General features: G+C 40.4%; 1 protein-coding gene across 1 annotated transcript in view; it reads left to right on the top strand.

The window, feature by feature from the left end:
- Positions 1–20,011, top strand: part of LOC121280855 (heat shock 70 kDa protein 4-like) — a 66,127-nt gene extending 46,116 nt beyond the window's left edge. Inside the window, exons 13-19 of the mRNA XM_041193152.1 lie at positions 126–227; positions 5,679–5,834; positions 7,290–7,415; positions 11,356–11,463; positions 14,417–14,536; positions 16,076–16,237; positions 17,471–20,011. Coding sequence (XP_041049086.1) covers positions 126–227; positions 5,679–5,834; positions 7,290–7,415; positions 11,356–11,463; positions 14,417–14,536; positions 16,076–16,237; positions 17,471–17,674 — 978 coding nt within the window. The 3' untranslated portion in view covers positions 17,675–20,011. The remainder of the gene's footprint in view (positions 1–125; positions 228–5,678; positions 5,835–7,289; positions 7,416–11,355; positions 11,464–14,416; positions 14,537–16,075; positions 16,238–17,470) is intronic.
- Positions 20,012–21,557: the final 1,546 nt, after the last annotated feature.

Genomic DNA, 21,557 nt, shown 5'->3' with positions numbered 1-21,557 from the left:
AGGATTGGCATTTAGATCCTACTGCTTCTAATTCTGCCACCCCTTGAAAGAACAACTACTAGTCTACATCGTATTGTGTTTATAAAATGACGGAATGCGGAGCTGAATTTTTTTTCTTTTCTCAGAGTAAGATGCAGATTGACCAGCAGGAAGAACCAGCTCATGGGGATGGTAATCACCCACCAGGATCAGCAGAGAGTCAAAAAAATGAAATTGATGAAATGGAGGTAATTTTTGTGATTCCGTTTTTTGTGATTTTAAATTAGAATGTCATTATGCATTATCCCAGTGATTATTAAAGGGTCAATGGACTCTTCAGAGCATGCATTAAGATGATAAATCTCTGTACTTAATTTTCTAAAGAAAATTATAGAAAACTACTAATCACAAGTGACTGACCATTTTTATCATGTTGAAGATGGTAATGAGTCTCCTTGAAGTGCTGCAGTCTATGGTGTAGGTACTCCTACAGTGCTGTTGTGCAGGGACTTGCAGAATTTTACACAGCAACATGATGGCAGGGTGATATGTCAAAGTCAGGAGGTATCATTTGGAAGGGAACTTGCAGGTAATGGTGTTCCCATGCACCTGCTGTCAAAGGAGCCTTGGCAAGTTGCTACAATGCATTTTGTAGATGGTGCACACTGCACCCATGGGGTGCAGATGGTTTAGCGGGGTGGGGTGGTGGGATTGCCAATCATGTGCTTTGTCCTGGATGGTGTTGAGCTATTTGAGTTGATGGAGCTGCAAGGTGAAAATATTCCATCACTTTCATGATTTGTGGTTTTCAGGTGGTGGAAAGGCTTTGGTGAGTTTCTGACCTCTTGCATCGGCAGTGTTTTGTGTGGCTACTGCAATTAAGTTTCTGGTTAGTGATGACTCCCCACCTTCAGGATATTGGTAGGTAGGGGATTTGATGAAGGTAATACTGTTGAATGTGAAAAGGAAGTTGTTAAACACTCTTATCAAAGATAGTCATTGCCTGACACTTGTGTTGCGCAATGTTACTTGCCATTCATCAAGGCCTGAACGTGCCCTGGTCTTGCTGCATGTGGTCTCAGACTCCTTCATTTTTAGAGCAGTTGCAAATGGAACTGAATACTGCAATTGTCAGTGAACGTTCTCACTTCTGACCTTGTGATGGAGGGAACGATGAAAGAACTGAAGCTGGTTGGGCCTAGGATACTGCCCTAAGGAACTACAGCAGTGATTCCTGGAGCTGAGATGATTGGCCTCCAACTACCATACTCATTTTCTTTTGTGTTAGGGATGATTCCAACGACTGGAGAGTTTTTTCCCTGATTCCCATTGAGTTGTTTTACTAGGGCTCCTTGATGCACATTTGGTTAAATGCTATTTTGATGTAAAAGGCAATCACTCTTGCCTCACCTCTAGAATTCTGCCGCCTTGTCCTTTCATGGACCAAGGCTATGATAGGGACTGGAGCCAACTGGCTGACTCTGGCAAAATCCAGACGGAGCATCGGTGATTAAGTGCAGTTTGATAGCACTGTCAATGACACCTTTCTTTACTTTGCTGTTGATTTGAGTAGACAGATAGGATGATAATTGGCTGGATTAGATTTGTCCTCCTTGTGGGTGGGATGTACCTGAACAGTTTTACGTTTCGTAAGGTAGGTGCCAATGTTGTAACTGCACTGTACAACTTTGCGAGGGACTTACCTAGTTCTGTGTTGGGATCCATAAACTTTATACCTGGTATGTTTATGTGTCTATTAATATCACTTGAAGTGAATCGAATTGGCTGAATACTGTGATGCTACAGAGCTCAGAATGAGACTGAATGGGTCATCCACTCAGCATTTCTGCCTAAAGGTGGTTGCAAGCACTTCAACCTGGCCTATTGCTTGGTGGGCTCCCCCATCAAAGATTATAGTGATGCTTGCAGAGCCGCCTCCTGTTTGTGAATATTGGTGGATAGGTAAACAACTGAATGCCGCAGGACTGCTCAGCTTTGATGTGATTGTTGGCTGTGGGACCGTTTGACTCTCTAGCATACTGCTTTTGTTTGGCATGCTTGTGGTGTAACAGAACCAGATTAGCATCTTTTATATTCCTAGATGCTTCTAGTCTGGTGCTGCTCCTGGCATGCTCTCCTACACTATTCATTGAACCAAGGTTGATCCCCTGGCTTGATGGTAATGATAAGAGTGAGGAATATGCCTGGCCTTGCCTTGGAATACAGTACTGCTGCTGACAGCCACAGTCCAATTCTGAACTGCTGAACCTGTTCTGAATCGATGCCAGTTAGTGCAATGGTAGTGCCGGCAATTCAGTGGAAGGTGTCCACAGTGTGAAAACAGGGCTGCTTCATCAGAGGACTGTGCAGTAGTCACTCCTACCAATACTGTCATGAATGCATCTATGACAGTTGGACAGGTAAGGATGCGATCAGTTAGGTTTGTCCTTTTTTGGTTCTTTCACCACCTGCTGTAGGTCCAGTCCGGCAACAATGTCCTTCAGAATTCAACCACTCGGTCAGCAATGGTTCCATTGAGCTTCTTTTGATGCTGGACACTGGAGTCCCCTGCCCAGAATATGTTCTCTCCTTCCGGTGCTTTTTCCCCTGTGGTGTTCATCAGCTGAAGGAGGGTGATAATCAACAGGATGTTTCCTTTCCCATATTTGACCAGAATTTGACACCAAATCACAACAAAGAAGTTGAGGGATGGTTGACCAAAAGCAAGGTGAAAGAAGTAGGTTATAAAGAAGGGTGGCACTGTGTCAGGAGAGGTTTAGGGAGAGAATGCTAGAGGATGGGGCACCATGGCAGAATGCATGGATGCCAAAGGTGGGACAAAGAAAATCTGGAATGTGCATGACCAGAAGTGGAAAAATGTAGTTTTTGGAGGGCTGTAGGCAATATTCTACTAAACTGTTCACAACCGTAAAGCAATTGGAAGACACTCTGCAGGCTATACATTGGTTTGTTCCCTGTAAGATGCTACGTGGCCATGCAAAAAAGTAAAGGTACTGTGCATAGAAATAAACAGGTCACACAAGAGAGCATTGGTTGTAGAGCTCAAGGAGATTAGAGATAGGGAGGTGTGAAGTCATTGAACGCAAAATAAGAATTTTAAAATTGAGGAATTGTTAATTCATCACCACCGACTTCTCTCAACATCTCTTTCTTCCCCCGCCTGCTATAAGTCCATATCTTCTTCCTTATCCTTTCCTCGTCTATCACCAGCTTAGGGCTGGGTGATGAACCGGTAGACCAGAGTCTCCAAGGACAGATTTCACAATTTCATATTTGATGACATTGTGCTTCCTGTTGATTGAGCAGGGCATGCGCTGTAGCATGGACTTGTCCTGCAATACATGTGACAATTTCGGCCTTATGATCAGCACAAAGAAAACTGAAGCAAAGTCCAATATCTCCTAACCAAGATTTCAGTCCGTGACCCGAATCTGTCAGTAGTGGATCAGTTCACTTGTCTTGGCAGCACACTTCCTTGAGCCATCTATATTGACAACGAGATGTGCAAGAATTGCAAAAGGAAGTTTTAGCCTTTGGCAGACTTCGAACATAAGCCTGGGAACAAAAACGAGGAAGTTTGCCTACCAAACAAGAGTCTATACAGCAATAGTCCAGTCCGCTCTGCTTTACGCATGCGAGACTTTGACTGAGTACCAGCCTCGTGCCAAGAAGCTCAGCCACTTTCACTTGAGCTGCCTTCAGAAGCTGCTGACGATCATATGGCTCAACAAATACCAGATATTCAGATGCTCAGTGCCCAAGCTGACATAAGACCATAATACATAGGAGCAGAAATTAGGCCAATCGGCCCATCGAGTCTGCTCCGCCATTCAATCATGGCTGATAAGTTTCTCAACCCCATTCTCCTGCCTTCTCCTGTAACCTTTGATCCCCTTACCAGTCAAGAACCTATCTATCTCGGTCTTAATACACTCAATGACCTGGCCTCCACAGCCTTCTGTGGCATGAATTCCATAGATTCACCACTCTCTGGCTAAAGAAGTTTCTCCCCATCTCTATTCTAAAAGGTCTCCCCTTTACTCTGAGGCTGTGCCCTCGGGTCCTAGTCTCTCCTACTAATGGAAACATCTTCCCCACGTCCACTCTATCCAGGCCTTTCAGTATTCTGTAAGTTTCAAGCAGATTCCCCCCTCGTCCTTCTAAACTCCATTGAGTTTAAACCCAGAGTCCACAAACGTTCCTCATACGTTAAGCCTTTCATTCTTGGCATCGTTCTCGTGAACCTCCTCTGGACCCTCTCCAGGGCCAGCACATCTTTCCTGAGATACGGGGCCCAAAATTGCTCTCAATATTCTAAATGTGGTCTGACCAGAGCCTTATAAAGCCTCAGCAGCACATCCCTGCTTTTATCTTGTAATCTTCTTGAAATAAATGACAACATTGCATTAGCCTTCCTAACTACTGACTCAACCTGCAAGTTAACCTTAAGAGAATCCTGGAATAGGACTACCAAGTCCCTTTGCACTCTAGATTTCTGAATTGACACGCCAAGCATCCACACTACATCGAGACAGTCATAACTGAGTTGGGCTGGTCATGTAGCCAGAATGCTGACACTCGCTTACCAAAGCAATTCTGCTGTGGAGAGCTTAAGTCTGAAGTGCGTGCTCATGGCAGTCAAAGGAAGTGCTATAAGGACACCCTGAAAGCTTCATTTTAGAGTGAAATGTGTGTCCTGGGAGAAGCTTGCTTGCGATTGCAACAGTTGGCACAGCCAAATTTAAAAAAAAAAGACTGCCTACTTCAATAAGAGGCAGAGAGAGAACTCTAAGATATCCCAAGCTACCAAACCATCCCAAAACTCTAGTCAGCAATATCCTGTTGTATTTGCAGCAGAATCTTTTAGACAGTTTGGCCTTAGCAATCATCTAGGAACCAATGGAACCTTACCAAACACCCCAGGTGATGAATGTGGTCATCTTCACCTCAAAGGGCTAACCCGACCACCAACTTTGTTTCTCCCTGTTCACCGACTTACCTTCACCCATCTACCACCTTTCCCTTTCTTATCCCAAAACTGTTTGGTAACAGTTGGAGAACTCACATTTATAATGGAATTGTTTAAAAATTTATAATGGGCAGAGAAAGTTGATGTGTTATTTTTTAAATTATATTCAAGATGACAATATCAAATGCATATTTAAAAAAAAACAACTGAATGCATGAAATGGGGGACTAAAATTAGTCCACACAGCTTAATCCTCAATGTGCCTTCAAATGCAGTAGAGTTAGAAGTAAAACATATGAAATAGGAGCGGGAGTAGACCAGATGCTGCTGCCACCACTCCCCACTCCATTCAGTGCAATCATGGCTGATCTTGGGCCTCAGCTCCACTTTTTCACCCCTTCCCCATATCCTTGATTTCCTGAGAGACCAAGAATGAATAAGCTAAAGGTGGAGATAGAAACAATGATGGGGCCTCCACAACGCTCTGGGGTAGGGAATTCCGAAGATTCCCAACTCTTTGATGAAAATTCTGCTTATCTCAGTACTAAATGACCAGCCCTTTATCCTGAAACTGTGACCCTGACTTCTAGATTTCCCAGCCGGGGAAACTATTTCTGTGTCGACCTTGTCATTGAATATGATATTACGAGAAGCTGTTTTCTTATAATTAACACAAAACTCTGATTAATTGCTGCACTTTTCTTTTTAGACCTGTGAAACTGCTTCAAAGGAAGATAAAAATAGAGACCAGCCTCCCCAGGCAAAGAAGGCAAAGGTCAAAACAAAAACTGTGGACCTACCCATAGAGAGCAATCTGCAATGGCAATTGGATCAGCAGCTGCTGAATATATTCACTGAAACTGAGGTAGGAAATAGAATGGAGTCTTTACTCAAAAATGTAACAGGTAACTCTAGAAACCAGAACAAAAACAGAATTACCTGGAAAAACTCAGCAGGTCTGGCAGCATCGGTGGAGAAGAAAAGAGTTGACGTTTCGAGTCCTCATGACCCTTCAGCAGGACTCGAAACATCAACTCTTTTCTTCTCCGCCGATGCTGCCAGACCTGCTGAGTTTTTCCAGGTAATTCTGTTTTTATTTTGGATTTCCAACATCCTCAGTTTTTTGATTTTATCTAGAAAACAGAAGTATAATACTATAACAGTCACTTGATAGTACAAAACTTCAATGTTGCTGTAAAGAGTGGCTGAAACTTTTCATTTTGTCCTTGTCACGACTCACTGGGGATAGTGCATTATAATATCAGGCCCACTGTTCCCCGAGCCGCAACAAATCTGAAAAGTTTGACGAAACCACCAGATTGCCCCAATTCTACCTAACTGTTTAATTTAGGTTAACAGAATACGAGCACCAGATGTGTAAACTTAATAAATAATTGTTTATTGAACAAACTGTTATTAACCAGTGGAAAAAGAAAGAAATATGAACTATTTTCCACACGTAGGAGAGAGAGAGATTTTAGGTCTTGTCCTTTTTAGGCTAGTAGCTATTCAGCTGCCCTGCTCTTCACACAAACTCTGTTCAGGAGGTTAAAATGCTGTAGTCAGGCAGCCCCCATGGTCCAGGACCCCTTTCTGGCACCATCTTGTCTTTCATGGCGCATACTGTTCCAGTCTGCAACATTGTATATATGCCTCCACTTGTTCTAGTGGACATGTCTTTCAAACTGCAGCCATTGTAATTCTAACCCACAGTCCAACAGAAATAAAAACATATGTTCTGTGCATCCTCATCAGGACAAACGCAAGAATGCCAGATTTGAATCAGCACCCTTTGCTCCTGTAGTATAAATTGTTGTGGTAGTTTGAAGTTTCGCATTCTTGCGTTTGTCCTGATGAGTGCAAGACGTAAAGTTTTGGCTACATGTCTCTTTTTTCAGCAATATAATAACTCTCTCAGATTTCAAAAGCGAAGGCCAACTTTATTGTATTCTTAGTAAGAGTAGACAAGAGTTAAAAGAGTAGTTGGAAAACATTTGGATTTTCAAAGATCTTCAATAGATATATAGAAGAAACATGATTCGGGTCAGCGTGCATGGAGTAAGGTGACAGGGAGCAGAATGAATAGCAAGCTGGCTACAAAACAGAGACTGGGACTTCAACACATTTCCATATTTGTTTTCATTGATCCCTTATCTATTTTGTGATTAGTGTTGCAGAAGGTTTTAAAAAATCAGCTAAACAGAGTTCCTGTGGTGGTTTTTGAGTGTCTTGAGAAATGCAGTTTTATTTCAACTTAATAGATGTTTATGCAATTTTGAAATCATTGAAGTATTTTAATAGTTTTTATCCTTCCATTTAGGGTAAAATGGTTATGCAAGATAAACTTGAAAAAGAAAGAAATGATGCAAAGAATGCACTGGAGGAATATGTGTATGAAAGTAGGGACAAACTCTGTGGAATATATGAAAAGTTTGTCAGTAATGAGGTAAGTATTTGATTCAGTGCTAAGTTATATGTACATAATGAGGAATAAATGGTGAGAGTTCTACAATTTTCCTCCTCCTCCAGGTACCATTCCCTAAGATGGCGTTGGCATCCATGGACTTCCATTGGACTGGTCCATGATTATGCTTGGCAAAGTACTGCAGTGGTTTACCGTTGCCTTCTGCAGTATGGCTGACGAGGAAATACTCCCACTCTTACCAGGTGCCGTCGGGCATTTTGGAAGAATTTACAGGCTGACAAATCAAACAATTTGGCCATGTGATGAACACATCTTCCATAGCCATAAAGTCGTGAAGCTCCACCACCACCACACGCCACCACCCCCCACCCCCCACAGCTTTACCAGGGTATTTTCGGCTATTCTTTGTCTCGGGTCCTGCTTGGAAGCCAAGACTATTGCAGGAAAATAAGTTAGAATAAATAAAGATAATAGAAATAATTAACTAGTATACTGTTAACCTAGGTTTCCTTGTTTCCTTATTGCCATGTTCCAAATTGGTCCTTAATGCCCTGAAATTCATCACCAAAATATATCTGTACCCTTTTTAGTTTTGCTATTTTTATCCTAAGATGGGAGAAGTTATTTTCCCAACTGAAGGAAAGAAAAAATATCATTGTAAAAAAAAAAAGTTAGAGAAAATATCTACGTTTGTCTACACAGCTTAGATATTTTCTAGGTTTGTTCCACTCTGGGCTAACTTGATATTTTATATTGCATTTTGTCCTTGGGTCAATGAGTCTGCCATTTGTTTGGGTTAATTACAGTCATTTGAGTTGGATGTGTTTTCTTCATTTACAGGATGTGGGTGTTGCTGGCTAGGCCAGCATTCATTGCTCACCCCTAATTGCTCATGAGAAGGTGGTGGTGAGCTGTCTTCTTGAATTGCTGCAGCCCATGTGGTGTAGGTACACCCACAGCACTGTTAGGGAGGGAGTTCCAGGATTTTGAGCCAGTGACCGTGAAGGAACGGCAATTACAATTCCAAGTCAAGATGGTGTGTGGCTTGGGGGGAACTTGCAGGTGGTGGTTTTCCCATGTATCTTGTTCTTCTAAATGGTGACAGTGGTGGGTTTGGAAGTTGCTGCCTAAGGAACCTTGGTGAGTTTCTGAAGTGCATTTTGTAGATGGTGTACACTGCTGCCACTGTTCATTGATGGTGTCAAGCTTCTTGAGTGTTGTTGGGACTGCACTCATCCAGGCAAGTGAAGAGTATTCCATCACACGCCTGACCTGTGCCTTGTAGAAGGTGGACATTTGGGGAGTCAGGAGGTGAGTTACTTGCTGCAGGATTCCTAGCCTCTGACCTGCTCTTGTAGCCATTGAATGTCATGGGGCAATGGTTAGATTCTCTCTTGTTGGAGATATTCATTGCCTAGCACTTGTGTGCAGTGATGTCCTGGAACTGAGATGATTGACCTCCAATAACTACAATCACCTTCCTTTGTGCTAGGTATGACTCCAACCAGTGGCAGGTTTTCTCCCTGATTCCCATTGATTCCAGTTTTGACAGGGCTCCTTGACACCATACTCTTGTAAAATGCTGCCTTGATGTCAAGGGCAGTCACTCTCACCTCATCTCTGGAGTTCAGCTCTTTTGTCCATGTTTGAATCAAGGCTGTAACAAGGTCAAGCTGATTGACCCTGGCAGAATTCAAACTGAGCATCTGTTAGCAGGTTATCACTAAACAAATGCTGCTTGATAGCACTGTTGATGACGCTTTCTATCACTTTACTGATGATCAAGAGTAGACTGAGGCAGTAATTGGCCAGGTTGGATTTGTCCTGCTTTTTACGTTCAGGACATACCTGGGCAATTTTTCCACATTGCCAGGTAGATGCCAGTGTTCTGATATACACTGCATTGGCAGAATCATACCTGCACGTGAATCTGTAGTTGCTCTGCTTGGGGGGGGAAAAAAAAATTTTTTTTTTGTTTGTTTGTAGCAATTTGTGTGCTCTGAATTAACAGGTGTTTCTAAAATAAAATCCATCAATACTTGGATAGCACTCAATTTAAACTTTTAATTAGGAGTCCCAAATTCTTCTCTTGCTCATGTTCAGAGGGTTTGAAGTGTAGGCTTGCCGAACTGAAAGGCCATGGAGAGAAGGATCACTTCCTGAATCACTTAAATGTGTCTACTGGTAGGTCAATTGAGGGGCTATAACAACTGAATGCAGAAAGTATGCTAAACATTTCAAACAAATTCGATATGGTCTCATAAGCATCACAGCAAGTTATGTATGGTTAGGTCCACGTACTGAGTAAATATGCAAGGGCTTGTGAGATGTTGATTTATGTGGTTTGTAAGTTTGTTTTTATGGTTTGGAGGGAAATGTTTTCAATTAAAAGGAACCCAGGACTTCTAAATTATTGCGTACAATTGAGGGAAAATGTAACATTTGGGTTTTATGTTTGCAAATTATGTAAATTTGTGGCGATGAAGATGAAGTTTTTATTTTAATCTTAATGGTTTTTATTTTGCAACTTTAAATGAAGAAGTGACAATGACAGTGTGGTACTGGATCATTTGCACCTGAGCTTTGTTGAAAATTATTGGATGTTACCTGCTGCTTCAGAGACCACAACCATATTTTTTAACTCCTTTCTGTTGCAATATCCATTTTCGCTTTCCATATTACAAGATCCGACTTAACTTATTGTCAAACTGGGGGGACTGGGAACTATGAGTCTCAGGCTCTGCGCCTGGGAGTAGGCTGGAGCTCTTCAGGCAGAGGACAAGGGCGCATTGCACCTGGGTGAAAGGAAAAGAAAAGGAAAGTGGCATGAAAACCGGATCAGATGACCCAGGAGCAGGTCGCTATATCAGTAAAGAGAGCCCCATACGAGGCAGGGAGGGGTCCCAGGCAGAGGAACAGAGAAAAGAGACTCCAAGTAGTAAAGGGTTCCAGTTGGCAGACTTTTAAATAGAGAGCGCTCAGGAGAAGCCCTGGAGATTGAAAAAGGAAGCAGAATGTTGATGATTCTATGCTGTGGGCCGTTGGGGCAAATGTATTCCTTTGGACGAGTAGTGTTCTGCTCGGCAGAGCTGAAATTGTGCTTGTGTTGGAGTGCAAAGTCAGGAACCCAGGGAAACGGAGTCTCGATGAGATTGAAACCCTGCAAGGTGAGCTGTTGTTGAGGCACTGAGTCTGAGTGACTTTTGGAGAGAATTCGAAGAAAAGGACTGAAATCCCTCATGAGTGTGAAAGTTTCAACGCGATTGGTTGACTCAGTGTCTACTGACATCTGGGCGGATTGCTGAGAAATCTCTTTGCCGCATTTGCTATTTAATGTGTAGTGAGTGTTAGACCACAGTTTGCCTGTTCATTTACATGTACCTCATTTACCCTGAATGTTAGAGTATAAAGGTAGATGTATTTTTTTTTTTATCCTTCTGACCTTGTATAAGCAAGTTTATTTGTCCAAAAACCGTGGATTCTTGTGACTTTATTCTCTTAGGTGTCTTGAATCTCAAACTTTTGTCTACTTTCAACAAAAAGTTATTGGTTCCTAACTGGATCATACCAAAAGCTTGGTCCAGAATCATCATATGTAACAGTGTCAGGATGGATTATGAAAATGTGCATTAGTAAAATTCCAAAGCACCTAGAAATATACTTTTGTATTTAGTGAATGTCTACCTGCATTAATATTTGTGACCCCTTATTTTTCAGTGATAACTTGAAAGAAAAATATTGTTTCAACTGCAGGCTGCCAAATTAATTTGTATTACATTTGCAATATCTGATGGTTGTATTACATTTGCAATATCTGATGGTTGTATTACATTTGCAATATCTGATGGTTGTATTACATTTGCAATATCTGATGGGGCATTAAGTCCTATCTTTGAATTGAGAGTAACGTGTAGATTTTTTTACTGTTCAGATCAATACAAAGTTTTCTTTTTACTCCTAGGAACAAAGCAAATTAAGCCTTCTGCTAGAAGACACAGAAAACTGGTTGTATGAAGATGGTGAGGATCAGGGAAAACAAGTGTATATAGATAAATTGACCGAATTGAAGGTAAATGCTTAGTGAATCACTTTTTGGGAGATGCATTTGTACGAAATACATAAATATTTCTCAAACATGCATTGAATTAAAATTTGGTACTGCATTCCTGAAGCTAAGCTTTTCCTCTACTTTGTGCTATAAATTTGTAGGAGTAGCTGGTAAAACTATTAATTTTGTTAATTAATCAGTATCCATACTATACATTAATTTCTGCTTGACCCAAAGTGTACTGTAACATGCAAAAGCATTCACCTAAAGGCAAGCTCTAGACAAAAATCTTAAAAGCAGGGGCCTTAAAAACAAAATCAGCAGCTCCTTTTGTTGTTGTTTTTTCCCACTGGGCTAGGAGTTGGCATTTAAACATCTGGAAATGTCAAGCTACCAAGTGTGCAAAGTCAGTGCAATACAATATAGAACCTTTTTAATGTACTGAAACGTCCCAGTGCAATGCAAACCATAAGTGAAGTATTTACAAGAGAGCAGCTAAGCAGGGAGATCATTGAAATTGATGGTGAATAAAAAAGGGGGTCCTAGAATACACATTCCAGTTCCGCTCAAAGCAACAAGGCATCTAACTGCAATCTCCAGAGCCCCGTGCAAATTGGCAGTTTGAAATAAATAATGTCTCCATCAGAACATGTTATGGTTAAAGTGCTACAGGTGTCAAACACTTGTCATGGAAATTAGCTGTTGCTGGAGTCTGACTGCCAGCACCCACAATCTTGCTGCCAATTGTCTACAGGCCCTGGCAATCTACCTGTCAGTGACCAAAAGTAATTGCCTCTACATTAATAAGCTACCATAGCTGTGCTCTCTGCTTTGGGGACACTAGCTAAAATGTGAACAGGGACAGCAGCACTGTTACTGGAAATTAAAGTCTACTGCCCTTGCCTTTGCTGACTACTGCTTCGAGGCTGGCATAAAGATTGTTAATGTATTGCTCATACTTGGATAAAATAGATCACTGATGTTAGCCAAGCTGACAGTAACTTTGATCTCTTATTCCAGTGGATAGCAGTCGCACCATGACATTGCTCAATTCCTTCACAATGCTGCATTTCCTAAAGGATAGCTGTGCTTACTGGCAGCCATATGATTAAATAGGTATTAGGCTGCTGCTGCTATCCACTGCAACTCTGGCAGTGCTGCCTACTGAAGCTGACTGCATCTCTGGGGTGTGTTTAGCTATGCTGGTGCTTCTCAACATGAGAGATGGAGGCTGCTTTGAGCTGCCAACTGATTTGGCCACAAATAGAATGGTAGCTCCAAACAGTACCTTGTAAAAGCATTGCAAATTGATTTTTTTAAATATATTTATTTTTGGGATGTGAGTGTCTCTAATAAGGCCAGCATTTATTGTCCATTCTTAATTGCCCTCGAGCCGGTGGTAGTGAGCTGCTTTGTGTGTGTGAATAAATTTGTAGATGTGGCACGTCATAACATTCAAGGCTATGGGCCAAGTGCTGGTAAATGGAGGTAGGTAGGTCAGGTGTTTCTCAGGTGTCGGTGCAGAATCAATGGGCCAAAGGGCCTCTTCTGCACTGTATGATTGTGTCATATGCCATTGAGTAGGAAGTGTCAGGATGGTGGTGAAAAAAGGACACTGAACAGTAGATGATACTGACCAGAGCTTGGGCAGTTTCATCTTTTTGTACTGAATTCATGCTGTTGCATCCATGAGGGGAGTCAAGAGCTTGTCATCTTTTGACTGTACAGTTGGTATAGGTCTGTTCCTTTGTATTAAGAGACACCTTACCTTGTAAGCAAAGAAGCAGTCTGGTAATGCAAATTGAAGAAACATGTCATCTATCTACCCTCATGCTTTCTCTGAGCCCATTTTGTCTGTGAGATTTACCTTCTGTGCTTTCAACCCTGTTTCCCTGTACTGGTAACTGCCCAATTTACAGACATTGTGGATGGTCCCCTCTCCAAGTACTGTCCCTGTCACTTTTGAAACCATTGTCATCAGCTACCTGCTCAAAAAACCACCTTTGCAAACTGCCACATTTCCAATCTGTCTCCTATCTGAGTCCTCCAAGCCTCTCTGCCCACCTTCTAACAGTTCCATGTTTGAATCTCTCCAGTCAGCTTTCTGTCCCTGTCAAAGCACTGAAATTGACTTAATTAAAGTCTCAAATGACCATAAGGCACTATCCCTCCTTGTATTTCCTGATCCTTCTGCAGCCATTGAAATAGTCAACCCCCACCATCCTAATACAGTAGCTATATTGCCCAACTGAATGGATCAGCCCTTGCTTGATCTCGCTTTTTGCCTATCCAGCCATAGCCAGAGCTGCTTCAGCAGTGGGTTCTATTCCTGCCCTTGCATTGTTCCTTCTGGAGTTCCCTAAAAAATCTATTCTGGACCCTCCTTCTTAGTTATCTACATGCTCCTCCTTGGTGGCATCATTCAAGCAAGAGGCACCAGGTTCCATGTGTATGCTGTAGTTCTCTGGCACTGCTCTCAACCCCTGCCCTGCCTCTGTTGTCAGATTGCAGGTGCAACATGCAGTCTTGAAAGAGCTACAATTTCCTCCAATACTACATTGGGAAGACCAAAACTGTTGTCAAAGAGCTGCAGCAATATTGGAATTCCCAGTTCCATGGTCACTCTCACAATTTTGGACGGAAAATGGAGAGAGCTCCCAGCAAAAATAAAATGCATACTTAGGTGGTTGCTCTGTATGGTTAGTAATCATGATCCAGAAGTTGCAGCACAATGCTATGTGACAAGTGGGCTAAATTTTTCACCACAGCTTTTGAATTTGCAAACATTGCAGAACATGAAATCAGGTTGTGACTTGCCCAAATTTTTAAAGACTCTTTTTCAGCACACAGAAGTATCTTTCAGCCCATCAGACTGGTATTGATTCAAAGCAACAGGGAAAGTTGACCAGTTTCTGTATCCCTGTCCCCTCTTTTATTTCTTTGCACACATATGTGTTTCAATTTCTCGTTACAGAAATTTGGTCAGCCGATTCGAGACCGCTACCAAGAGTTTGAGGATCGCCCACGAGCCTTTGATGAACTGGGGAGACAGATGCAACAATACATGAAGATAATAAACTCCTATAGAAATAAAGTATGTAGGCAAGAACATTTGTCATCAAAAATCATACCCAATGAAATGTATATGATGAATACTTATAGCCCAATTAGTTCATAATATTTGTAATAGTAGTGCTGTTTAATCTTCATTTTGGTTTTACAGAATTAATAGCGTACTAAATCTTTTAAAGGATAACAGGTAGAATTGCAATAGATGAAGTTCAAATGTCATACTTTTCAGTGAAGCAGAAGAAATTTGTAGCTTACTTTGAGTTCAAAGTTTATCTCACTATAGCTTTGGTTTTACATGAACATGAGTGCATCTTCCCATTGTACATGGAAATTTAATTGAAACAATTCTTTTTTTCACTTTAACATTTTTGCACTGGCAGCGGTTATCTACATGCTCCATGTTGTTGGTAGGTTGTGTTTACACACAGATGGATTAACAATTTGTTAAATTCAGTTACAAAGAAGTTGTGCCCCCTGTAGAATGTAGCAATAACTGAAAAGCCACGGTATCAAACATTTTTGAGAGCTGGACAGAATATTTAGCAAAAGGGCATGTAACAAAATGTGTTTCAAATCTCTGCCTCTTATCAGTATTTTTTGTCCCTATCTATAGAACTGCATTATTGAATCTGAACAACAGACAAGGCACTCGACTAGCTTTGAAACTTGACTGCGAATTTTCCCTGTTCATCGCAGCATAATTCATTCTTTAATCCAGCGATGTTAAATCCATGAGCTGTACTGAATTTTAAAAATTGCTCTTACCTCTGATTCATCATCTAAGACTTAGAAGGTTGCTGATCTGCACTAATAATGTTGACACCAGCTGCCTTTATTGTCATTCAGAATGGCAGCTCTGGAAGAAGAGTTAGCAAGAACAGAAATGCTTGATTTCTTGAAAAAATTCTCCAAAGAAAAGTGGGAATAGAGTATTTGTTTTTTAATTGAAACCTTATGCCCTCCTTGTATTGTTCCTTTCCAGCAAATTAATTTAAAACCAATTGCAGTATCACAATAACTTCTGTCTCTGGCTATTCCTCAAATCTCCCAATGCAAATCCTGCAGCCTTTTTAAACTTTCAGCAGCTTCTGTATCCATTTTTTTAAGCTTTACTAGTGACAAAGGGCTTCAAAATGATGTGTCTGTCTATTGAAATTTGGAACCAATTTGATCCTCTGTATTGGATTACCAACTCTACTACCTGCAGTACTCTTTAGCACTGTTGATATTTGACCAATCTGCCAGCTCAGCTCACAAATACAACCTGGAAGCATAGCCTTGTCAATGGTTGAAACGTTTTAGAAAAAATGTTCAAATGTTTTTAAAGCTCTGGAAGAGAGATGTGACACCCAAATTAACCAGAACAAACTAATCACAATGCAGGAGTTAAGTGTAGCAGACAGAAATAAATGTGTTTTCTCCTTCCGATTTAAACATTAATCTATCGCAGATGATGTGGATCTTCAAATGTGATAACATTACTTCAAGGATAGCTGGCTCAATTAAACTTGTTATATCAGTGAATCTCTAATTTTAGTGATTTTCATTTCCACCTCTACAGGAAGAACAGTATGATCATCTGGATCCAGCAGACATGGAGAAAGTGGGAAAGCATGTGCAAGAAGCAATGGAATGGATGAACAGTAAAATGAATTTGCAGAGCAAACAGTCTTTAACACAAGCTCCACTTGTAAAATGTGCAGAAATCCGAGCCAAAGTTAAGGTAAGAAAATCCTTCCAAGCTGTTTAATGAAATTACTGTGGATTTGATTCTTATGTGATTAGAGCCCTCACAGCTTCTTAACATTGACTTAGCTATATTGTTTGAGCTGGTACTATTCCAGGCCCCTGGAGGCCTCTAGAAATGTGTGAATAGTTTGGTTACTTGGGAGAGAAGGAAAGAAAAGGAAGAAACATTGTTATTACTGAATATTAATCTATTCTCAATAGATTTTTTCCTTCTCTGGAACCATGTTACTTTTGCCAGCCATATAAATTGGGATGATGCTTGAGAACTTTTATTTTTGCATAATCATTCTATTCTTTGTGAACTGTATCTTAGATTATATGGGTAAATACAACATTCAGTGAAGCCAGTTTGCCTGTTACCTAAGTTACTTGTGTTTTCTGTTTAATGTGGTTCAAATGGGATTTCTGCTGTAAAATGTTGCCTCCCCCTTTAATCCTGAGAGCTAACATCAATCTATCACTCTGGAATAAAGGTTAGGTTGTCATTTTAATACTAGCTTTGAAAAAGTGTTGCAAAGGATGGACAAATCAAACCAGTGCCTTCACGATTGTCACATAGAATCCTCCCAAGTATATTTACCTTATTAATTTTATTGGCATTGCTAGGGAAATGAATACATGATCTGATTGAAAGGTAAAAGCAAAACTATCTGAAGGGATAGAACATACAACAGGTACTGTAATGGTTGGTTTTGATTAGAGTGCAGGAAAATATAATGTAGGCTTTTATTCAATTATTTTGAATGATTGGGTTGTTAATGGACTTTCTTAAATTGGTAGAGAAAGTTGATGCTCAAGGCTTCAAAATATAACAGCTTTGTGGAGATAGAAAGTTTAGTCAAATGAGTAGGTTTGAAGGAGCCTCAAAGGAGGAAAGAGAGGGAAGGATTTGTTTCGGGGTTTGTGGGGGGAGTTCTAAGAGAATTGGAAGTGGCAAATGGACAAAATAGGTCACTTACTGTTTTGTGGTCCAAAGGAATTTGGGAACAAGTGTGTCTAGCAATGCATTGAGTAAGCATGGCTTCCTGGTTTTTTTATTGTCTTATGGAATAGAGCAAGAAATTCCAAGTTTTTTTTTCTGAAATTGGCCTTTTTTTTTCCCTCATTCAGCCCCCCTGGTGTTTGCTGTGGTTTCCTTTCTCACCTTACTTTTCATATTTGTTAAAATGCTGCCAGCACCCTTAATAGTTTTCACTTTCTGTTTCAGGAATTGATCAACTTTTGTAACCCCATTGTTAGCAAGCCAAAGCCTAAAGTAGAACCCCCAAAAGAGAGAGAGGCAGAAAAGAATGGACCAGTGAATGGACAAACAAGTGCTGACTCGGAGGGCTGTACACCTGCTACCACTGAGAGTGCCCAGAAAAATGCAGAACAACACCAGCAAACTCTACCAGAAATGGACATTGAGTAATGGGTGCAACAGTCACCTACCCAAACTGTTATGTAAAATTTAAAGTCATGGACTCTGCAGGGCAGCTTTTTTCACCTTTTTTTATGGTGAATGGAGTAACCTGAACCTGGTATTCTTGAATCTCTCTGGCAAATTTGGTAGTTTTTTTTTTAAACTCCTTCCCTAACTTTGCAATGGGACAGGTATTAACTAATACAACTGGGGCTTGAATTAAGTGTTTTTGTTACAAAAATAGCTTTGATTTTGTTTGTGGCTTTGTTTCACTGAAAATGTTTTTTTTTTGTTGTTTTCTGTTAGCCCCCCTGTCCACCCCAAAGGTGGCGATGCTGATACTGCTGGACTCGGTTGTGTACTTTGCTAGCAAGCTTTCTGCTGGTAATTAGAATGCCAGGTAGCAACATGCCTACCAGTATTTCGCTAAGTTGCTGATCTGCTTGAGTGCTGTGTTGTTTCATGTTTTTGTTTTATTGGCTTGCTTTGATTGTTATTGACAGCTGTTAGAATTAAAGCTACATTGCCTTTTTTTTTAAAGAATCCCAATCTTTAAAGATTGCACGTATCATTTTTCCCTTTAGAATGCTACCATCAGTTTCCACCTATGCACATATTACTTGTACAACAGTCAAAAGTGTTGAAGTCAAAATTAGTTTGGATCATATGTTAAAGGGAGACTGTTTCAGGTTCAGTATTCTGAAAAACAATTAAATCCTATGTTTGGACAACAAAGATGCTGCCTGTCCAAATATTTGACAACAGATATTGATTCACTTATAAGGCAGAGTGTGTGTATATAATATATATTATATATAATATATACACATATATACAATGTTACTGTACAATGCTTTCAATTACATTTCTTTGATCTGTTCACTGGTTACTTCCCTTTAATTCGTATATTAAATTTAAATTGTTTGAATTTACTTGTGTAAGGTAATTTTTTATGATGTTGGATGTAAATACAAGTTTTGGGAGGAGTGGAGAGAAGCCAAGAAAATTCTACGTTGCACTCATATATTGCAATGCAATGTTGACTTCTTGAAGGACAGCAACTTAAGAACTGACAGCATGGTCAGGCTTGTATTGCAAAAAGTTCAGAAATAAATACTACAACGAACTTTATAGTTCATTAAAGGGGAATGCCACATTGCATTTTACTTAATTTCAGCGATCTATTACCTACCAAGTGTTCTGAATCGTGAATTCAAGAGAACCAGATTGTGATATAATATTTGTTTGTTAAAAACCATATTCAAAAGTATGAGCACAGCACAATGGGAAAAGCAGTGGTCTTTTGAAGCATTGGGGGAATACTACTGATTATTCTTGTAGTTAATTTTGGGAAGGATAATTTGGTGACCAATCTTCATTTTTCTGTAGCTGGGTCATTAAATTTTGAGTGCATTTTTGAATTCCAAGGGTGGGATTTTCTGCACACACCCAGGATTGTCCCATCCCACTGCAAGTCAATGGACTTCTAGCTGGGGCGCTACTTCACCCACGGCGGGTTCCACCTGTGGCGGGACCGGAAAATCCCGGCCTATGTTTCCATGTATTTGCTTATGCGAGAATGCCCAGAAACAGTACATAACTGAGTTACAAGAAGTTTCCCAGAATGCATTTTGGTGCAGGTAGGTATTATTGAAACTTAGGCAGCTGCAAAGAATTGGAGAGACATAACCAGAATAAGTAGCCAAGTTATTTTCTTTTCCCTCTCCTGTAATTCTACTGTATTGTTTTTCTGCATGGAATGAAGGTTGGCGTTTGCTTCAGTGTCATTAAGCTTTTGTCAGTTTTCATAATATTGTAACTGGGTATGATCAGTTTTCCCGAGAAAAGACTAAATGGTTATGGCAGAGGAAAGAATGTAAGGAGGGCAGTGCTGTGCATATTGAACTAATGTGGATATGCCAATCTGTTTTCTTGTTATTTTAAAAAAAATGTGCCCTTTCTCCTAACACATTTCATCTCTCAACAGCCTTGTATACCATACACAGGTTACTTGATTTTTTAAAAAGTTGGTGTGTAAAGTACCATGTATGATATAAACCAATTAGGATATCCCTGTTTGCTCAGAAATTAGTCAAGTCTGTCCAGTTTCCAGTTCTTGTTGCTTAATTATTGCATACTGAGTTATGAAGCTGCACCTCAATATAACAGGTAGTGGTAATTCATTATAGTCATAAAACTGTATAATTTCAAGAACTCTGGTCTTGCAAACACTGTCCATTGACATACTATGTCAAGGCTTGCGAGTTGCTATTTCCACTGTATATTTATACTCTTGCTATTTCACTGAACAGAGTGTGAAATACCAATAAAAAGAAATTGAAAGAATAATGTGTGCATTTTTTTTTCCCCAAAACAAAGGCTGTTAAGTTTTGTGGGCCTTGATGGTTTCAAGTAGGTTTGGAGGAAGGATTACCTCAGAAATCCAGTTACTCTTTCCTTCAAAGAAACTGGCTCAGTTGGTAACTCATGTATAATTGAGCCCTTCAAAGTACTGCAGTTGACCTTGCGTCCCTGGATAGGAGGGGGACAAAGTGAGCCAAATTGAAATAGTTTAGATGTGGTGTTTTCCCTCAACTGACTGCCTACCTTTGTAAATAAAGTGCCTTTGTAGTCTGGGAAGAAATCTGAAAAGACATCCTCAACATGAAAGAATGAAGCTGCCTCAAGTTGAAATGTCGGATCACTGGGTTGAATAGCAATAAGCATAGGCAACAAAATGCCTTGGTTATGGTAATCCTCACTTCATTGCAGTAATGTGAGGTGCCTAGTATCCCAACTGTCAGAATTAAGAACTCATCACAAACTCAATAGAAAAACATGATGAATTCACAAGAGACAGTGACAGCAGTTGGACAGATATGAGCAGATCCAGAACTTGAATTTGTGAAGATCATTTCTCATGCCTGACTAATTTAGTTGCAATGTTTACATAGTCCCAACATGATAGATTTGGGCTTGTCTATAGAAATTATCTTGATGTTCAGAAGGCATTTTAAGGTTTAGTGCAAAAAGTGGTTGGTGAAGATGAAAGTGCACAGACTTGGTAAACTTGTGATCTGTGTTGGCAATTAATCTGAATAAAGAAGTGTGTTATGTTCTCCAATTGTTGTTTCCCACATTACGTGACTACACTTTAAAAGTACTTAAATACATACAAACATATGAATCAGGAGTAGGCCACTTGGTCCCTCGAGCCTGCTCCACCATTCAATAGCCTCAACTCCACATTCTTGCCTACCTCCTGATAACCTTTCAGCCTCTTGTAAAGAATCTATCTAGGTCTGCCTTAAAAATATTCAAAGACTCTGCTTCTGCTGCCCTTTGAGACTGAGGTTCAAGTCTTTGGAACTCCTTAACTGATGCCTCTCTTGTACAGAGCCTTTGTCAGATGACATACCAAACCTCAGGAAGGATATATTGATCTTGGAGGGTGTACAATGCAGATTTAGCAGAATTATAAACTCTAAAGATTAGGTATTGAGGGCATGTTGTATAAACTTGGTTTATATGCTTGAGTGGTGAGGTAAATAGAGTTTGAACAGAACTCTGCATGAAAGGCCAAAGTCAGGAATGTGAAGATCAGGTTAGAGAGGTTAACCGATTGCAAGAAGTGAAGCAATTGAAGGGATTTAGATACTAGGATAAGAAATTTTAAATTTGAGGTGTTGTGAGCCAGTTTAGATCAGTGAGTTTGGAGTGATGGTGTGGCACAGGAATCTCCTCAAGTGTGTTGAGTGTGAATCTCACTGCATCAGCACAGCTACAGCTGAAACTCTTGTCCATGGATTTGTCATCATGATTATTCCAATGCACACCTAGATGGCTTCCCATTTTCCATAAACTTCAGTTCACCCCAAATTCTTACTGGCTG

Source organism: Carcharodon carcharias, chromosome 8 (genome assembly GCF_017639515.1).
Source record: "Carcharodon carcharias isolate sCarCar2 chromosome 8, sCarCar2.pri, whole genome shotgun sequence".
In the NCBI taxonomy this organism is placed as follows: Eukaryota; Metazoa; Chordata; class Chondrichthyes; order Lamniformes; family Lamnidae; genus Carcharodon; species Carcharodon carcharias.
Note: the sequence above shows the minus strand (reverse complement) of the source record. Positions and strands in the feature narration are given on the sequence as shown.